Here is a 16,429-nt window from a genome sequence, read left to right as displayed (position 1 = left end):
AGGTGGACCAGACACGAGAGGCAGGACCCCTGACACACAGAGGGCCCCCACGTGCCTGTGGATCTGTCAGAACCTCTTGTCTCTGGAGAGGTCTGTTCAGAGCATCTGCCCCCATCTAGTCAACAGCCTCGCCAGAGAGAGTGGAAACACAGTCACATTGGGTGGCATTTACAAGTGCGCTGTGAAAGGCAGGTGCTCAGCTCTGTGCACATTGTCACAACTCACATTGTCACAGTGGCCCCAAGGAGCAGGAGAAAGGGGAGAGGGGAGCACACTTGAAGCACAGGCCCACAGCCACCCCACTGAGTGTGGGGCAGGGTCCCCCTACTCCAGGCCCTCTCCCATCTCTTCAGGCCACCTGCAAAAGACGCAGCTTGGCTTTATGGTTCAGAACTGAGAGTAGTTTCAGCTGAAGGCTCCTGCCTCCTCCAAGGGACCCTAGGTGACTTTGTCGAATGGGAAAATGAGGGGCTGCCACGGGAGCCCCCTCCCCAGTGGGGCAGTGGGGAGGCGTCCCGCAGACTTCCGTCCACACCCTCCTTGCTGGGTCAGACCTGGCGACAGGCGTGGGAGAAGGTCAGGGAAGGGAGCGGGATCTGCCCCAGCAGGGAAAAGGGCTCTCAGGGGAAGGGCTGGAGAAAGGGCACTGGAGGCCTGTCCCCAGAAAGCTATGACAAAAATGCAAGCAGCAGTGAAGTGGGGAAGGAATGGCTCTCGAGTCCCCAGGGCACAGCAGCAGTTTCCACGGGGCCAGACCAAGGGTTTTTCCACCGTTTCTGTGAGCCGACCTTTCCCACCCAGCCCCAGCTGCTCAGGCACTCCCTGCTGGCCTGCCATGTCCCCTTCGACGTCCAGAAACACGGACCTGTGGAGCAGAGCCAGTCCCCCTCTCACAGTGGCCACCTCGCCCATGACAGGGACTAGGGCCTAAGCCACCCTGCCTCCTGTGCCTCCCAGGGCCTCAGCTTACAGGACATCCAGGCCAAGTCCCTGAGAGCCAGCAAAGCATACTACATTTGAGTTGGTCAAAGACAGATTTGGATGTGCCACCAAGCCATTAAGTCTTGGTAAAAGGGGATAATAATACTCCTGCCTCCCTGGGTAGCTGTAAGGACTAAGTCCCCAGCCATGTTCCCTCAGTTGCTGCTGATGGTGATAGTGGTGGTGATGGTGACAGTGGTGACGACATTGATGGTGGTGATAATGCTGACAGTCACTGTGATGTGGGTAATGATAGTGATGATGTTGTTGATGGTGACAGTGGTGATGTTGGTGGTGATAGTGACGGTGATAAGAGTGGCGATGTTGATGATGATGAAGATGGCGGTGATAACGCTGACAGTCAGAGTGATGATAAAAATCAAGGTAGTGGTGATGGTGACAATGATGGCAGCCTGAGCACATTGGTGGCTCTGCAAGCCACCCTCCCCCCTCCTGTGACGTCAGGATAGATGACAACAACACATGGCAGGCAGGTGACAGATACTGTCTCTGCCCCCCAGAGGGGTAAGACACTGAGTGTGGGAGTGAAGCTACTCAACGGCCTCAGGATGGCCTGGAGCCTATGGGGACAGATGAATGCTGGGAGGAGACTGTCCCTTTTCAAGTCTTGGTCCCACCCTTTGGTAGCCCAATGGGCAAGAGAAGGCCATGACACTTCCCTGAGCCTCTATTTCCCCACAGAGTGGAGATGTAACAGGGCCACTTGTGGGTCAGATTCAAGGCTGTAACCATAGGAGTCAAGGTTCACCGTGCTGCTTCTCATCATGTTCTGGGAAGACGCGGGGCTCTTAGGATCAGTGAAGGAGGTCCCTCATCCCATGCTGATGAGGGGGAAGTCATCTGAGGCTGGTGTCTCACTACGTCTCCATGGGAAGCAGACAAGGAACCGTCTGGACTGAGGTAGAGATAGCACGGTGGTGGCAGTGGTGAGACAGCTCAGAGAAGGGAAAGGAGCCCAGGTCAGAGACACATAGATCAAGGTGCCAGCTTGATCACTATTCTGATGGAGAATCTGAGGCCCAGGGAGGACAAGACTGGTTTATGAACATGGGGAGTTATGAGCAGGATCAGATTACAAATAGAGGGTGCTGACCCTCCCCCAAGGGTTCTCCTTCATTGCACTAAGTTAGGACACAACCACCATCCTCAGCACCATCACCACCACCACCATCATCACCACCATCACCTTCACCATCATCACCTTCACCATCATCATCATCACTGGGGAATATCATTGGAAGCAGGATTAAAAGAGGCTACATGGAATCTAGGCACATGGGCCAAACTTGCTGCTCGGACGTGAGGACCTGGTGTCTAGTCCAGGAGATCAGAGACCAGGAGGGTAAGGCTGGGGTGTCCCCAAAGGCCAGTGCTTGAAACCCAGATGGTCAGGTTTCCAGAGGGGAAACAGTCTTGTCTAAAAGTCAGAGCAGGCACCAGAGGTGCTCGAGGGTCTCATCCCCGCTTTGTAAGCCTGGGACAGCCAACCCATGGCCTGAGGTGGCAGCAGGGGTAGACGGTGCCCTTTAGGGGGTCTCAGACCTTGGGGAGTACAGGGAGGCACTGGTGTGATACTAGGTCAGAGGATACCACCATAGGCAGGGAGAGGGAAAGGAACCACCCATTCCTAAGCTGCCAGCAGACTGGGGCCCTTGCTAGAGTGACCCAAAGGCCCAGGCCCAGCCCTAACCTGCTGGCATGTGGCCTATGGACAAGGACCAGAACCCGGTGCTTGGGCACTTTCCACTTTGCCCTGCCAGCTCAGGAGAACATTTGTACTGAGGCTACCGCCTGGGGTGTCTGAGGTCCAACACCCCACAAAGCCCACCCCAGCCTGGGACTGTGATGCACCAAGGTGGCTGCAAAGGAGTCTGTCCAAGGTGTAAGCTTCCCATCACCCGAGGCCCCCCACTACTCAACCTGCAGAGACTTCTCCACCACCGGGTATACATAGTCCACCTCCAAGGTTGTGTGATCCCCCAGGAGACACTGGGAGATACAAAGCCCAGTCTTAGTGTCTAGGGACCCTCCCTAACCCTGGTGGCCTCAAGGTTGCAAATGTCCAACTGTCTGTGCTAAGGAGGGAGGACCCACACCCCAAAGGCTACCATCCCTCAGTGCTGGGTCCCACTGAGGCTTCCTGGTCAGGAGTGCTGAGGCAGGGAGGGCCCTCTCTGTTCAGGTCCCAGGTTCCCAAGGTCTCAGGCTACCCTAGGCAGGGAGCTCTGGAGACCCTAGCACAGCCTCTATCACAGAATTCTACTTCACTAGCTCTCAACACCAGGCCCCAGATATTGTTTGGGTGCACAGAGGACCCAAAGTTTAAAGAAAAAAAAAGAGAGCTAAGAGAGCCCTGAGCCTTCCTTGGGCCCCTGTCTGGAAGCCTGGGGATAGTGGTCAATCTCTACTCCAGGCCAATATGGGCTCCATTCTTCCCTCAATAACACAGAACCTCAGAGGAAAGAAATGGACATTGAGAACCTTCAGATCAGACATTCTGGGATTCCAACTGCCTGAATGTGGCGTCCAAGTTGATGTTTGGGGAAGTGGTCCACTCCGTGGAGACACCAGTGTCCCCCATTTCCTGCATCCTCCTCAGCACATCCCAGCTTAGCTCTAAATGGGCACAGGGTGAGGACACTGCCTGACAGACACATCCAAATCTGCTCAGTCAGAGGACGAATGAGAACACTGTCCTGCCGGGCACTCCTGCCCGAACTTGCCCAGCACTGTCATTTTCTTTCCCGATACATGAGCTCTGCGACTTCCAAGCCCCATGGCGGCTATCCTTAGCACACAAGGATCCAAAATTAAAACAGAGAAAGTGCCAGCTCCCTCGGTGGTTTGAGAGTTTCCCTGAATATAAGGTTCTAGCCGCAAAAATCCCAGTCAGGAATGACACAGGGTAGACAGCGGCGGAGAAGCGATGGCTTATGCAACACCCAGCCAGCCAGGTGCACCCAGAAGGGACAGGAACTGTGTGGCCCTCAGAGGGAGGAGGCCCCAGAGCATCCCTCCCACACAGAGGTCTTGGCAGACAGGAGCATGCACATTAAGACAGGAGAAGGGAGGATCTGCAGAAGTCCTTCCTGGGGTCCCATGTTCATCTACTCTGTGCTCGAGTATCCACGTCAGTGCCACAGCCCTGGTGCATGCTGGGCACTCAACCAGTGCCCAGTCAGTATGTGGGTAAGGAGCTCATGGAGCATGATGTCTGATGAAATGGTTGCCCCTAGGACTGCTGACCCCTACGTGCAGAAGGAAAGCCGGTCCCCACAATGGGACCAGGAGAGGGCATTGGGGCAGGACTCCAAGCCTCCGTGACTAAGACTGGGGGCCCTGTCCTGAGCCATACTATAGGGATCCTCAGATTCCTCTCATGTGTCTCAGCCACAGCTCCCCTTAGAAATGGTATCCTCCCTGCTCCGTCCAGTCTGGCCTTTGGGAGGACAGCCAAGACCCCGAGGAAGCTGTGTCTCAGACACGGTATTGGTTTCAGGCACAGAGTAGAGGCCATCCCATGGCGTGAGTTGCCCTGGCAGGGGTGAGTTGAGTAAGGTTCAGTTCTCCCTACTAAGTGATTATCATGGCCACCTCCTTCTTCAAACTCCAGGCTTGCTGGAGAGGCCCCTGAGCAAATGCTGTCTCGAGGATGGCCCTCACAGCAAGCCCACTATGGTTCCCCTGACCTCTAATCAGACAGGAAAAGCTCCTAGCCCAGCACTGGCCACCACTGGGTAAGCAGGGAGAGCCAAAAGGTGTGGCTGCCCCAGAAGAGGCACCCACTTCCAGTGGCCTCTGCCCAGCAACAGAAAAGAAGGGGCTGTAGATGAAGAGCTGGCCACACGTAGACCCTCAGACCCCAGCAGCCAGCCTCAGACTCTCAGGATGCTTCTCACCATGGGCCACTCTGCCCTCACCAGGATGGTGAATCTGGCTCAGAGATAGCTGGGTCCAAGCTGGCTCAAACTGCGGCCATGGTTCTGGGTGATCCAGGTCAGAGTCCAGCTGATGGGCCCAGTGGAGGCGGTGGGGCCTCCCTCACCAGGGAGCATGCCACCACTCTGGACAGAGCCCTTGTTCTTATCCAGGACAGTGTCCTCGCTGGCCACAGCCCTCCACACCACGCCGTTCAGGGTTTTGTCCTCACTGCTCGCATGGCCCGAGCGCTCTACCACACAGCCTGAGCCTTGGCCTCCTTCATTCCTGCCTGAGGCCTCTGCCCTAGTGTTCCCCGAGGGCAGATTTCTGAGGCCTTTCTAGAAGATAGCAACCGTCCCCTGCTCCTGGGCACCTCCACCCTCTTCTCCATGATTTCCCCTCAGGAACCCTCCATACACAGGTATGTGGAGGTCACGGTCTGTCTCCACCACAGGCCGGCTCAGCCTGCTGCTTCTAATGTCCCCTGCTAGAGAATGGAGCTTGGCAGGTAGTGTGTAGGTGAGCACAGAGCAGCCTCCTCCCACTGCGAAGGGTCTTTTTAGTCCAGAAGCTGCCCAGGTGACCACATCAGCCTGAAGTTCCAGCTGCCCCCTAGGGGGCTGTACACACATACCCTCATAGTGCACCCACAAAGCATAGACATGGCGGCATGTAAGAACAAACCTAAAACGACAGTGGCTTAAAACCCAAGGGTCAATCCCCACATGAAAGAAGTATGGGAGTGAGTGGTCCAGCCCTGGTATGGTGGTCCCACCAAGTTGGCAGGAAGCCCTTCCTCATGCCTCTTTGCTCTATTCCCTTGGTGAATAGGTTTCATTGTATAGTTCATGGTCCAACATGGCAGCTGGAGGTCCAGCCATCACAACCATGTCCCAGACAGTTGGAAGGAGAAAGAGGAGAAAGAAAAAGGGACTTCCCTAGCTGTCAGCCTGTCTTCTAAGAGGCTTTCCAGAATCCTACCCAAGACCTCATACTCGCCTCACAGGCTGTATCTGTAGGGGAGGCTGGGAAGTGTCTTGCAGGCACACATCCTCCTTGAGTAAAGCCAGAGCCTCTGTAGGGTGTTGGGCCACAGCTTGGGGTCAGCCTCAGCCTCTGCCCTCTGCCCTGGGAGCCGCCTTCACTCACCATGAGGATGCGCCGGTAGCTGTCGCGGTCGATGCCCCAGAGCTTGAGGTCTGTCTTGGCCTTCACTGTGGCAGCCCTGGGGGTGCCGTAGATGAGTGCCAGCTCCCCAAAGCTGCCCCCCTCGCTGATGTTGGTCACCCACTCTCCATTCACATACACCTGCAGGGAACATGAGAAGAGTGACATCATGGGGGACACACGGGGACCACATTGGCTGCTTCCCACAGAAGCCTCCAAGCTCTCTTGCTTGAAGTGGAGCCCCACATTCCCCCCCCCAGCAGGTGGCCTCAGGCTGTCATGGCTTGTGGGCCAGCCACCCACTCGTACCAGCACAGAGGAATAGCCAGACAGCACCTAGCCCCAAAGGATGGGCCAGCACCAAGTCATGGAGCACACCCAAGCCCTCTCCCAGGCCCGTCTGCAGTTCAGCTGCCTAATATCAACCCTCAGCCTCTCTGGCTATCAGTTTCCCCAACTGCACACCAATGAGCTGGGCCTCACCACGCATGTGCTGAGATTCCACGTGGACACCCAACCTCTTACCTTTCCCATTCATAAACTGCCCCTTGCCTCCTGCCACTCAGCAACGCCCCAAGGGTCACTGCCCCTTCAGCCTCCACTTCCATCAGCACATACTGCCCTGGCCCCCCAAAGAGCCATGTCAACTGTCTTTGGTTGCAAAGATTTTTCCTCCCGGGGCCTTTCCTCTCTCAGGGCAGCACCCAAGACCCTTGGCCTGGAGCCTGAACAGGAGCCCATTGGCTGGGCGCCGCTGCTGAACCGTGCTGAGAAGGGACCCAGACAAGATTCCCTTTCAGCCTGTGCTGCCGTCGCGCCCTGCACAGCGTGCCTACTATGCATTGACCGTGCGCACGCAGCCCACACCCATGCGAGAATGGTGCAGATTGTTCATTATGCAGCGATTATGCAGATTCGGTTACTATAAATTGACACAATGCACTCTTTATTCCCGCAGCGTGTCAATGAGCTTACAGAATAGTTCCCATTGGCAAAATGGGTGCGTGTGGGGAAAGAATGGATTATGATGAATCATGGAGGCGATTCTTATGAAATCAATGACTCATTATCCAATCATAAACCCTGCACAGAACTTTCTATCTCAAGGAAGACGCCACACAGGTGATGGATAAGTGCACATTCAAGTGTGCCCAAGGGCGGGAGAACTGGTCCACCACCAAGTCTTGAGGGAGCAGTCTGCTATGGCTGTGCGAGGAAGAGACTCCACCTGGCGGCGCATGCTCCTCCTGCCCGGCCAGTCACAGTGGCAGGAGAGCCTGGCTTCCCCTCCACAAGCCCTGGAGGAATCCAAAAAGGAATCAAAAGACAATCAACCCCCCGGCACACCATGCTGGACAGGAGGGTCATGGGTTGGGAATCCCAGAATTTTAGGGGTGAACTTAGAGGACCTCAGAGAACACTTCCCAGAGTATCAGATTCTGGTTTTCACAAAGAGAACCCAAGCCCGGAGAGGTTGGCAGAGATGTCATGGGCACAGCTGGCCGCCCACTGAAGTTGCCACTCCTGCTCTGCTTCTGTTCCTGTAAGAACCTGTTTATGGGGGTACAACTTGGAAATCAGCATAAGTGTGCAGCTCGATGACACCACCCTGTAAGGACACTCCCCAGTGCCAATCTGGCCACTGGCTCATCCTCTGTGCTGCACAGTTCGTATCCATCTAGGGGCTAGAGCTTGGGCTGCCATACATCGATCTCTCAGGGACACTCTTGAACCTGCCGGAGATGCCTCATTTCCCTGGGCAGTGAGCCTGGGGTCTCCTCTGCATCAAGAGTGTACCTCCTGCTTCGGTTTTAGCAGGTGTTGCTTAACCTCGATTTCCAGCACTTGCACCAACCAGCCCTCCCTTCAGCATTCCCCACTGATGCTCCCATGTGTGGCCTCTGGCTGACATGTGAATGCAATGTGGGCTGGGGACATGAATCTGAGGCTTGCAAAGGTTTGCTCAACACAGGAGTCCAAGCAGGCAGGCAACATCTGCAGCCGAGGAGGTGGGCAAGTCTCCCTCCTAAAACCATGAGGAAAAAGGAGCCCCTCAAATGGTAAGACACCCGGCCACCTGCCACAGAGCACAGGGCTGCCATGTCCTGGCCCAGGTGTACCCTCAACTTTCCTGGGGCCTATACATAAAGAGGGATGGAGTGGCAGCTGCCCCAGAGCATGCCCAGGGAGCCAGGACCCTCTACCCACGAAGACCCTTCCTCACTAAGGAGCCCAAGCCTCCCAGAGCTCCATCCTCGGCATCAGAGAAAACCATTGTGCAGATCCTGTGGATGGGCCCAGGGCCACCCCCCAGAGGACAAAGGGGCCATCCTTCTCGGGACACTGGCCTCTGTCACGGCTCCCGGAGCAGCGCGAGCCCCACCCAGCTGGTACGCAAAGGGGCTACTCTTGTTTTGTTTCATTTTTTTTGTTTTTGTTTTTTCTTCTTTTAAAAGAAAAATGGTGGGAGGCCCCACTGGGCTGCATTTATGCTCCACAGTGACTGTGGCTTCTCTGCTGAGCATGGCGCTCCCCTGGCCCCTCTCTCCTCCTTCCTTCCCTCCCTCCCTCCCTCCCTCCCCTCAGTCCATAAAGCGTCCCTCCATCCCCAAGTTGATTTCATCACTGGGGATCCTGCGGTAGATGACAGGTTCTTGTCCACGGGGACTTTCCAGCCCAAGGGGACACAGGACATAGGCAAATCACCATACAAACACGTATGCATTGTAGAACATGGAAGAGCCACAAAGAAACTGGGAAACAATGTCTTGGAGAAGGGGCTGTGCCAGGGACTGCTTGCAGTCCCCACGGAGGCAGATTTGAGCCAAGTTCTGAATAGCAAGGGCTCAGACCTGCAAAGATTTGTACAGAGAATTCAAAGCAGAGGGACAGGTGTGCCAAGGCCCAGAGGCAGGACTGGACATGGAAGACCCTGGATGCAGCAACACAGGGGGAGATGTTGATGGGGCAGGGCATGTGAGTAGCCACCCCTTAGCACCAGAGAAAGGAAGGGCTTGGGTGGGAATCCTAACAGGAAACAACAGAGACTATGAGCTCCCCCAGGAGACTCTATCCTGTCCACAGAGCTCCCTGGGAGCCAAGCAGAGAGTGGCCAGGGGGCATCCAGAAGGCTACACAGCCTGCAGCCTGTGGGCCAGCAGCACCTGCATCCGTGGACAGTCAGAATACAGAGCCACGATCCCTACTAGATCCCTGAGTGAGGCTCTAGTGGGCTAGCAACTTTCCTGCAGACAGGGAGAACCCCACACACAGCCCGTACAGACTGCAGTGGGGCCAGAAGTAGAGAGAGGACATCCATCAGCTGACCAGCCGCGGTGCCCGAGCATCAGGGTCATGAGGCAGCACTGGATTTCTGTCCATTTCCAACTCCAAGCCTAGTCCGGGTGGAGCAAGTGTGGCCTGCCTGGCCGGGCGCACCTCCCCATCCCCAGGCACACTGGGCTATAGGAGCTCTAGGTGCCCGGCCCAGGGTAGGGGCTGCTCGGGTTCCCCAGGTATTTCAGGTCAGACTTGACTCCACAGAAAAGCACTCCACAGAGAAGCACTGAGAGAGAACAGAGGCCAGAACACTGGCCTGAGCTGTCACCTAAAAGGTGAAGGCAACCTGTGGCCTCAGGTCTCCTGGCCTTGCAACATGACTTAAGGGTGCTGTCAAGCTATTGTCCTACTTCATGGAGTGGTGAGGACAAAACTCTGTTCCTGACCTCCCTCAGGCCCGCAGAGAGTAGGGACAGGGCACCTGTGTCCAGGTGAGCCAGCTCCCTCCCTACCCTAAGGCCCACACAGCCCACTGCCCTCCTGCTTCCTCAGCCACATTTCTCACCACAGCAAACCTGGCCCACCACCTTGATCCTCTTCAGTCCAAGATGCCAGGTGCTGAACTTGATTGGCCTTCACTGGGGGCTCATCCATCCTAGGGTTTCTGTCTGTACAGCTGGACCATGTAGGACAGCTTCACGGGTTGTTTTTACTCCTCTGGGTGGCTGGACATCTGTCGACGATCCCCCATGGATCCCAAATCCCAAATCCAAGCCATGGCCCCCACCTCCCCTCCCTTGTGACCACACACAGACTAAGGGCCCCAGAAGGCAGGATTTTGTCAAGACCCTGAATCTAGAGTTTTCCACTGACTCCCTGGCCAACCTTGAGCCCCAATTCACGCTGTTGCTCCTTGGAACAGAGCTGTGTAAGGTTTGCCAGAGCCCAGCATGCCCAAGTCACCTGTCCCATGTGAACACTGCTGCACTTGGGAAATCTCAGGGTCTACCACCCCCAACTCCAGGCACAGTCATTGCCAGGCTGTATCCAACAGCCTGTGACTTCAGGCAGGGCCAAAAGGGCACCAAAAAGAAATTCTGGATCCCTGGATATGCTTCATGGGTGACATACACTTGGAAAGCTCCAAACTCCATAAGAAATCTCCACAACTTTGGGTGATGGGCTGCGTAGCCCTTGATAAATCACTAATCAAAACAGAACGTGCTGAAACCAGGGTGTCCCAGAGATGTCTGCACATCCAGGTCCAAAGCGGCCAGTTCACAGCAGCCAAAGATGGAAGCGGCCCAGTGCTCTCCATGGTGACAGGTGTGTGCATACAATGGATGCGACTCTGCCTTGAGTGGGAAGGACACTCAGACACATGCTACAGCATGAACACGTGATGCTCAGTGAAATAAACAGGACACACCAACGCTGTGGGATTCCATTGGTTTGAGACCCAAGAGGAGTTGGATTCCCAGAGACAGAAAGCAGAATGGTGGGTGCCGTGGGCCTGGAGGGGAGGGGCGTTGGTGTGCAATAGGGACAGAGCTCCTCCATGGGAGGAGGGAAACTCTGCAGACCAGGATGGAGATGGCTACACAGTTCACTTCGTGATTCCAGCAGTGAAGGTTGAGTATATTTTACCAATGTAACCACATGGGCAAACACTGGATAATAACTCGCACCAGTTGTGGGGCCAGATGGAGCAAGCCGTCGGGGGGATGCTGGGCTGCCAGGGAGTGCTCAGTCCTGCCTCCAAGCTGGAATCAGCTCTTCCCCAGGACCCTGCAGGCAGCAGGTCCAAGGTGCACCTGGATGGGTGTGCAGAGCAGGGAGTCCCCAAACAATGCGGATGGAAACCCCGTCTCACGGGGCTGGAAATGGAATCACACTCCTGAGCCCGTACAACTGGCAGCTGAGCGTCCTTTTAAGTAGAAATGCTATGTTCCATGAATAAAATAAATTGGAAGATATTTTTATACTTAGAGAAATGGATTACAGGCTCTTGGCAACACACCCACCGTGGCAGACTTTCTCAGAGTCTCTGGAAAACCATCATTTAAAGCTCGTGCCTCTTACGTTCAGTCGCCTGGTCACCCTGGAGTGCCACTGGTCAGAGGGAAGCATCCACTATGTGAGAGTGCCCAGGACCCCCTGCCCAGCCTCTTTGGAGTCCTGGGGGAGGCTGCTTCCAGCCTGGGGATTGATGCTGGTGATGTCCCCATCCCTATAAGACCAGTGTCAGTATCAGGACACCTGCAGTGTCCCAGTATCCATCCTTTAGGATGTTAGAGGCATACACAACCCCTGGGCACCCTGAACCTGCAGGCTGTGCCCTGCAGAGGTCAGTTCCAGTGCCCTGGAGGCAGTTTACAGAAACCAGCAAACAGAAGGCAGCACAGGTCTCAGAAGTGGGCTGGTGACCGGGCTGGGCTCCTTCAGAGTGGTAATAACACTAATCATCATAACATATGCTCCATAACTCAGCCCAGCTGCCCCACACACCATCCATTCATTCCAGATGCTTTACTGAGCATCTTTTGATTCCTTTAAATGTGGCTTTTGCCCGTGCCCTGGGTGTTTCCCAGAGTGCCAGTGCTCCCTACCAAACAGCTCCCTCCGTGCAGTTCTGCCCTGGCCCCACAGGGCACTCCCTGCCACCCACCCTATTGTGGATGGAAACTCTAAGGTTGATGAAGGTGCCGGGCACTCACATACAGCCCTGGTGGGGCAGGAAGGCTGGTGCTCCCTTCCACTACAGCCACCAGGTCACAGCCTTGAGCTATCAGCACCCTGGATGTCCCAAATTTGAGGCTGCCCAAGAACCAGACAACCACCAGGGGCACCCAGACATCTGGCCCTGGTAAGCAGGGGTCCAGCAAGGGCCTTAGTGCTTGCTACCTTTGTACCTGAGCCTGGAGCAGGGAGCGGGTGTAGATGGGGGACAGAGAGCCTGGATCTGCCAGATATTGTACTTGGGGAATTCCAGTTATATGGAATGACCTCACCTCTTCCTTCACGAAATTGTTTCCACATGTCCTGGGCTGGTGGGGAGCCAGGTGCAGCACTGCCCACCAGGATCACAGGGCAGCCAGGATGAGACCTGGCTGAAAGGGTGGAAATCTCCCAACCCCGTGGCATGATGCCAGGGGCCTGGACCCTGTGGCAGCCCCTCTGTGGTTGGGAGGGGTCCTGCTGGGATGAGCCTCAGGTTCAAGAAGACTCAGACTCTGCTTCAAAGGGAGGGCTCAGACAAAGGTGGGGCCATGTCAGTCCCCTGCCACCCCACACTTGATGCTCAAGGGAATCAGGGCAGAGGGTCAGGTCTGGTCGATGGCATAGCACATCATTGTTTGCAATGAGAAGAGGAAGGAGTGTGAGTCCAACGGATGTGGGGCAGATAAGGGTTTCTGCACATGGCCGTGTGGCTGGGGCTAAGCACACGGGGAACCCTGAGCCTCCTGGGTGCTCTCCCATAGCCAACCAGCTAAGCCAACTGGGAAACTGTGCACCAGCAGTTGCTAATGGGCAGTCACAGCCTGTGGGCCACAGGTGACAAGACAGGCTAGCATCCTCCCACCTCCTGCCTCCCTGGGCACCTTCAATGGGCCTGACATGTGGAAGGAGGGTGATCACTGCATTCAGGACCAGGACAAGCTTGGGCCACCACAGGTATGGGGCTGATGGTGGCACCCGTGTGGGAGGCAGGTGTGGGTGGGGCTGCCCAGAAGGGTGGGAGGTGACGGAATGGAGGAGATGGAGGGCTCTACGCAGGGACTTTGGTCTCTGTTAATGTCCCTGTGAGTAGTACAGAGATGAGGCAGCCTGAACAGGGAAGGATGGAGCCCAAACCCTCCTGCAAAACCCACTCACTGCTCGGACCCGCCCACCAACTTCCTTTAGATGCGTATTGGAAGAAGCATCTCCTGGGACTCCCCAGTGAGGCCCTTCAGGCTCCATGAAGGAACTCTGTCTCCCACACCCATTCTCTTAGGAGAAACAAAAATACACAGTTCAGGATTCCCTGGGGTCATCTCAATCCCTCTGTTCTTCCCAAATTGAAGGCGTTCTTGGGTGGAGCTGGGAGATTCACAGGACCTCAGGGAATACGGACAGGGAAGAGCATTCCACGGGAGGGAAGAAGACTATGAGTCGAGGCTGGGACTCTTGAGGGGCTCCTGGAGGCAAGGAGGATCTGTCCTCGGTCACCTGCTCAGGGTGGCATCTACCCCCACAGCAGGCAGAGGAGCAGGCCTGGGGGGGGGGTCTTGGGGGAGACACAGGAGTGTGGAAGACACAAAGGAAGAAGAGGGCACCAGAAGGCTGCGGTCCTGAGGTGAGACACTGTTTACTAACTTCCTATTGGTTGTCAACCACCCCCACCCCTTGGGCAGGGCTGTCCTCCTTCCCCAGGAGCATTCACAGGCCAGTGCCAGCACACATTTAGGCAGAATGGAGGGGAAGAGTGGGGATGTTTGGGGGGCCAGGAGATGAGAACAGTGTGAGATTAGGAACTGGGAGGGCAGCTGGGAGAAACTAGGAGCAAGCCCCCCCCCCCCAACACACACACTCTGCCCTCTGCTCCTCAGCATCATGGACCAGGCAGCAGAGCCACAGGCACCTTCAGACCTGCCCCACCCAGAACTGGAGTCTGAGCTCACTCCTGGCCTGTGCCACCCCACCACAAGGCCTGGGTTTGGACAGGACCCATACCCCATGCCAGGAACACACGCCACCCCTGGGATAGGCCAAGGCAAGGTGAGGTAGGCAGAGCAGCCCCATGCTCCCATCTCCTCTGCTAACCCTGAAGGAGGCAGCAGGAGGTGCCTGTGGCCACAGGTCGGTCACCTTCTTCTCCTCCTCCTCCTCCTCCCTGCACATCCTCCACAGCTTAGCAACCAGAGACCTTTAGCTCCTGTCTCAGTTTCCTTCTCTGGGGGAGACAGGATCCCCAAGACACAAAGGCTCCCACAGAGACCTGGTTAGGACAGAGCTGCCAGACTCAGCTCAAGACAAAGCTCCAGGGCTCATGACAAAGAAATCTTCGAGGGGACTCAGCCTGAGCCCCCGGCAGGGCTTTGGAGGTGAGTCACTTCCTGTGCTGCCAACTCCGGAAGCGGGTACGCCCGCTTGGTTCCCAGAAACACGGCAGCGAGTGGACACAGATGGGCGCTGGGGAAATAAGTGACTAAGTGCCCTTCCCCAAAATAGCCTAGACTGGACAGAGGCTGGGGGGCCAGGGGCCAGGCCCTGAAATAGCTTATTCTGCCTGGGGCAGCGGGGCATGGCATGACTGCACAGCTACAGGGGCTACCTAGGGGCAAGGTGGGTCCTCTGCGGATGGTGGCACAATCTGGTGGGGGCAGGCACAGCTGAGCTGCACCCCAGTCCAGAAGGGACTTGGTAGCTGGCCTGGGAAGCAGAGGTGTCTAAGGACTCAGGATCTCCAAAATGTGGGACAGACTCAGTCTCTACCTTCAGACTGCTTCCTGGCTGTAGTGGAAACAACTTGTTTAAAAAAACTACTTTTTAAAAAAACTACAAAACACAAACTGAATTATGAAGGAAGGGCGCCTACAGGGTGAGAAATTGGATGTGTCTGCTGACGCCCAAGCTGAGGAAGTAACATTTAAAAGGACACCAAAAGGAGAAGTGGGCACTCACAGTGACCCTGCCTAGGGGAGTCAGAGGTCTTGGCAGAGGGACAGCACAGTGCCAGGCGGGCTCCAGGGGGACTCACTCAGGCCCCACCCTGTGAATCGCATCAGGGCCCCAGCCTGATCCAAAGAGAAACAGACTTATGGCGGGTTTGGGAAAAGACAGGCCTTTAGCTCAGAGGAGGGCAGAGCAGCCTGCAGAGCAAGGAGCCCAGCAAAGGGACTCCACGGTCTTCTAAGCCAGGGCACCTGGGCTCAGATGGGGTGGCCAAGGAGGAAGGAGGCAGGAAGGTGGGGGAGGCTGGACCAAGGGCCAAGGTGGGATCTCCAGAGCAGGGGACACTTCTTGCATAGCAGTGATGGCCGCTCCTTTTAAGTGTGGCTCTTGGTTCTTGGAATATTGAAGGTGGGGAAAACTCTCCATAAGCATGGTGCAGCTCCGCTTCTGAATGGCGATATGCTGTCACGAAGTCACTGTCACCCCACGGGGGTTGGTACTGCGAGCCTGTGACTCCCCACCCACTGTGGCAAATGGCAGTGGATGTAAGACTGGCCTGTTCACAAGCTACTGATTTAGAGGTAGCTCTAAGTCAAGCAGAACAGCATGTACCTGCCCTCCATGCTCTGGCCCTCTGCCAAGTGGACAGCCCAGGGCCATGGCTGCCACTGGTATTGCCCACAGCTCCATCATCCACTGTGCTGCGATGGGGTATTCCTACACTACCTTTTAAATGAAATGTGTTGTTTTTATTGATTGAAACATTAGAAACAGAGCTGGTGCACAGCTCAGTGGTAGAGCACTTGCCTCACATTTGCAGGGCCTGGTTTGATTCCTAGCACTAGGAACAAATAAATAAACAAAACATTAGGATGACATCACTTAGAGAAATGCTTCAGACCTATGCTTGCAACCCAATGATGAACAATGTGAAGTCTTCAAACCAGACATGGGAAGAAGCCTGTTTTCCAAAAATAGTAATCAATACTCACATCTACTTCCCCTTGGTCAATTACGTAGAAATTATCTCCTTCATTCCCTGCAACAAAGAGAGGAGAGGTGCGTGAGGCCAAGTTGGGACACATGAGTTAGAGTGTTTCTGTTTCTCTTGAAACTGTGCCTACATTGTTCGGAGGGGCCAGCAATATCCTGAGTCTCATCCGGGTCAGATGAAACCAGGGCCTCTTACATTCTAGGTAAACCCTCTGCCAATGAGTCACAGCCTACCCACCCACACACATACACACATTCTCTCTCTCTCTCTCTCTCTCTCTCTGTATGTATGTATGTGTATATATATATGGATACATTCAGTTATTGGAATGTGTGGGCTCTCTAAAAGATTCATACAAGACAAAATATACATATTACATATGGAAACATCTGAAGATCTCTAATATAC

At 55.3% G+C, this 16,429-nt stretch overlaps 1 protein-coding gene across 5 annotated transcripts in view; it reads right to left on the bottom strand.

Moving 5' to 3' along the window:
* Prkar1b (protein kinase cAMP-dependent type I regulatory subunit beta) overlaps positions 1-16,429 on the bottom strand; it is a 134,416-nt gene that overhangs the window by 22,273 nt on the left and 95,714 nt on the right. For all 5 annotated transcript variants that reach the window (XM_046421001.2, XM_046421005.2, XM_046420999.2 and 2 more), the window contains 2 exons: positions 16,020-16,066; positions 6,073-6,231 (listed from right to left, as the gene is read on the bottom strand). In XM_046421001.2, coding sequence (XP_046276957.1) covers positions 6,073-6,231; positions 16,020-16,066 — 206 coding nt within the window. The remainder of the gene's footprint in view (positions 1-6,072; positions 6,232-16,019; positions 16,067-16,429) is intronic.

The sequence above is a fragment of the Marmota monax genome, unplaced genomic scaffold, assembly GCF_021218885.2.
Source record: "Marmota monax isolate L192 unplaced genomic scaffold, Marmota_monax_Labrador192_F-V1.1 WCK01_AAM20220418_F8-fsc00266, whole genome shotgun sequence".
NCBI classification, from domain to species: Eukaryota; Metazoa; Chordata; class Mammalia; order Rodentia; family Sciuridae; genus Marmota; species Marmota monax.
The sequence above is the reverse complement of the archived record's forward strand: the minus strand, read 5'-3'. Positions and strand labels throughout refer to the sequence as shown.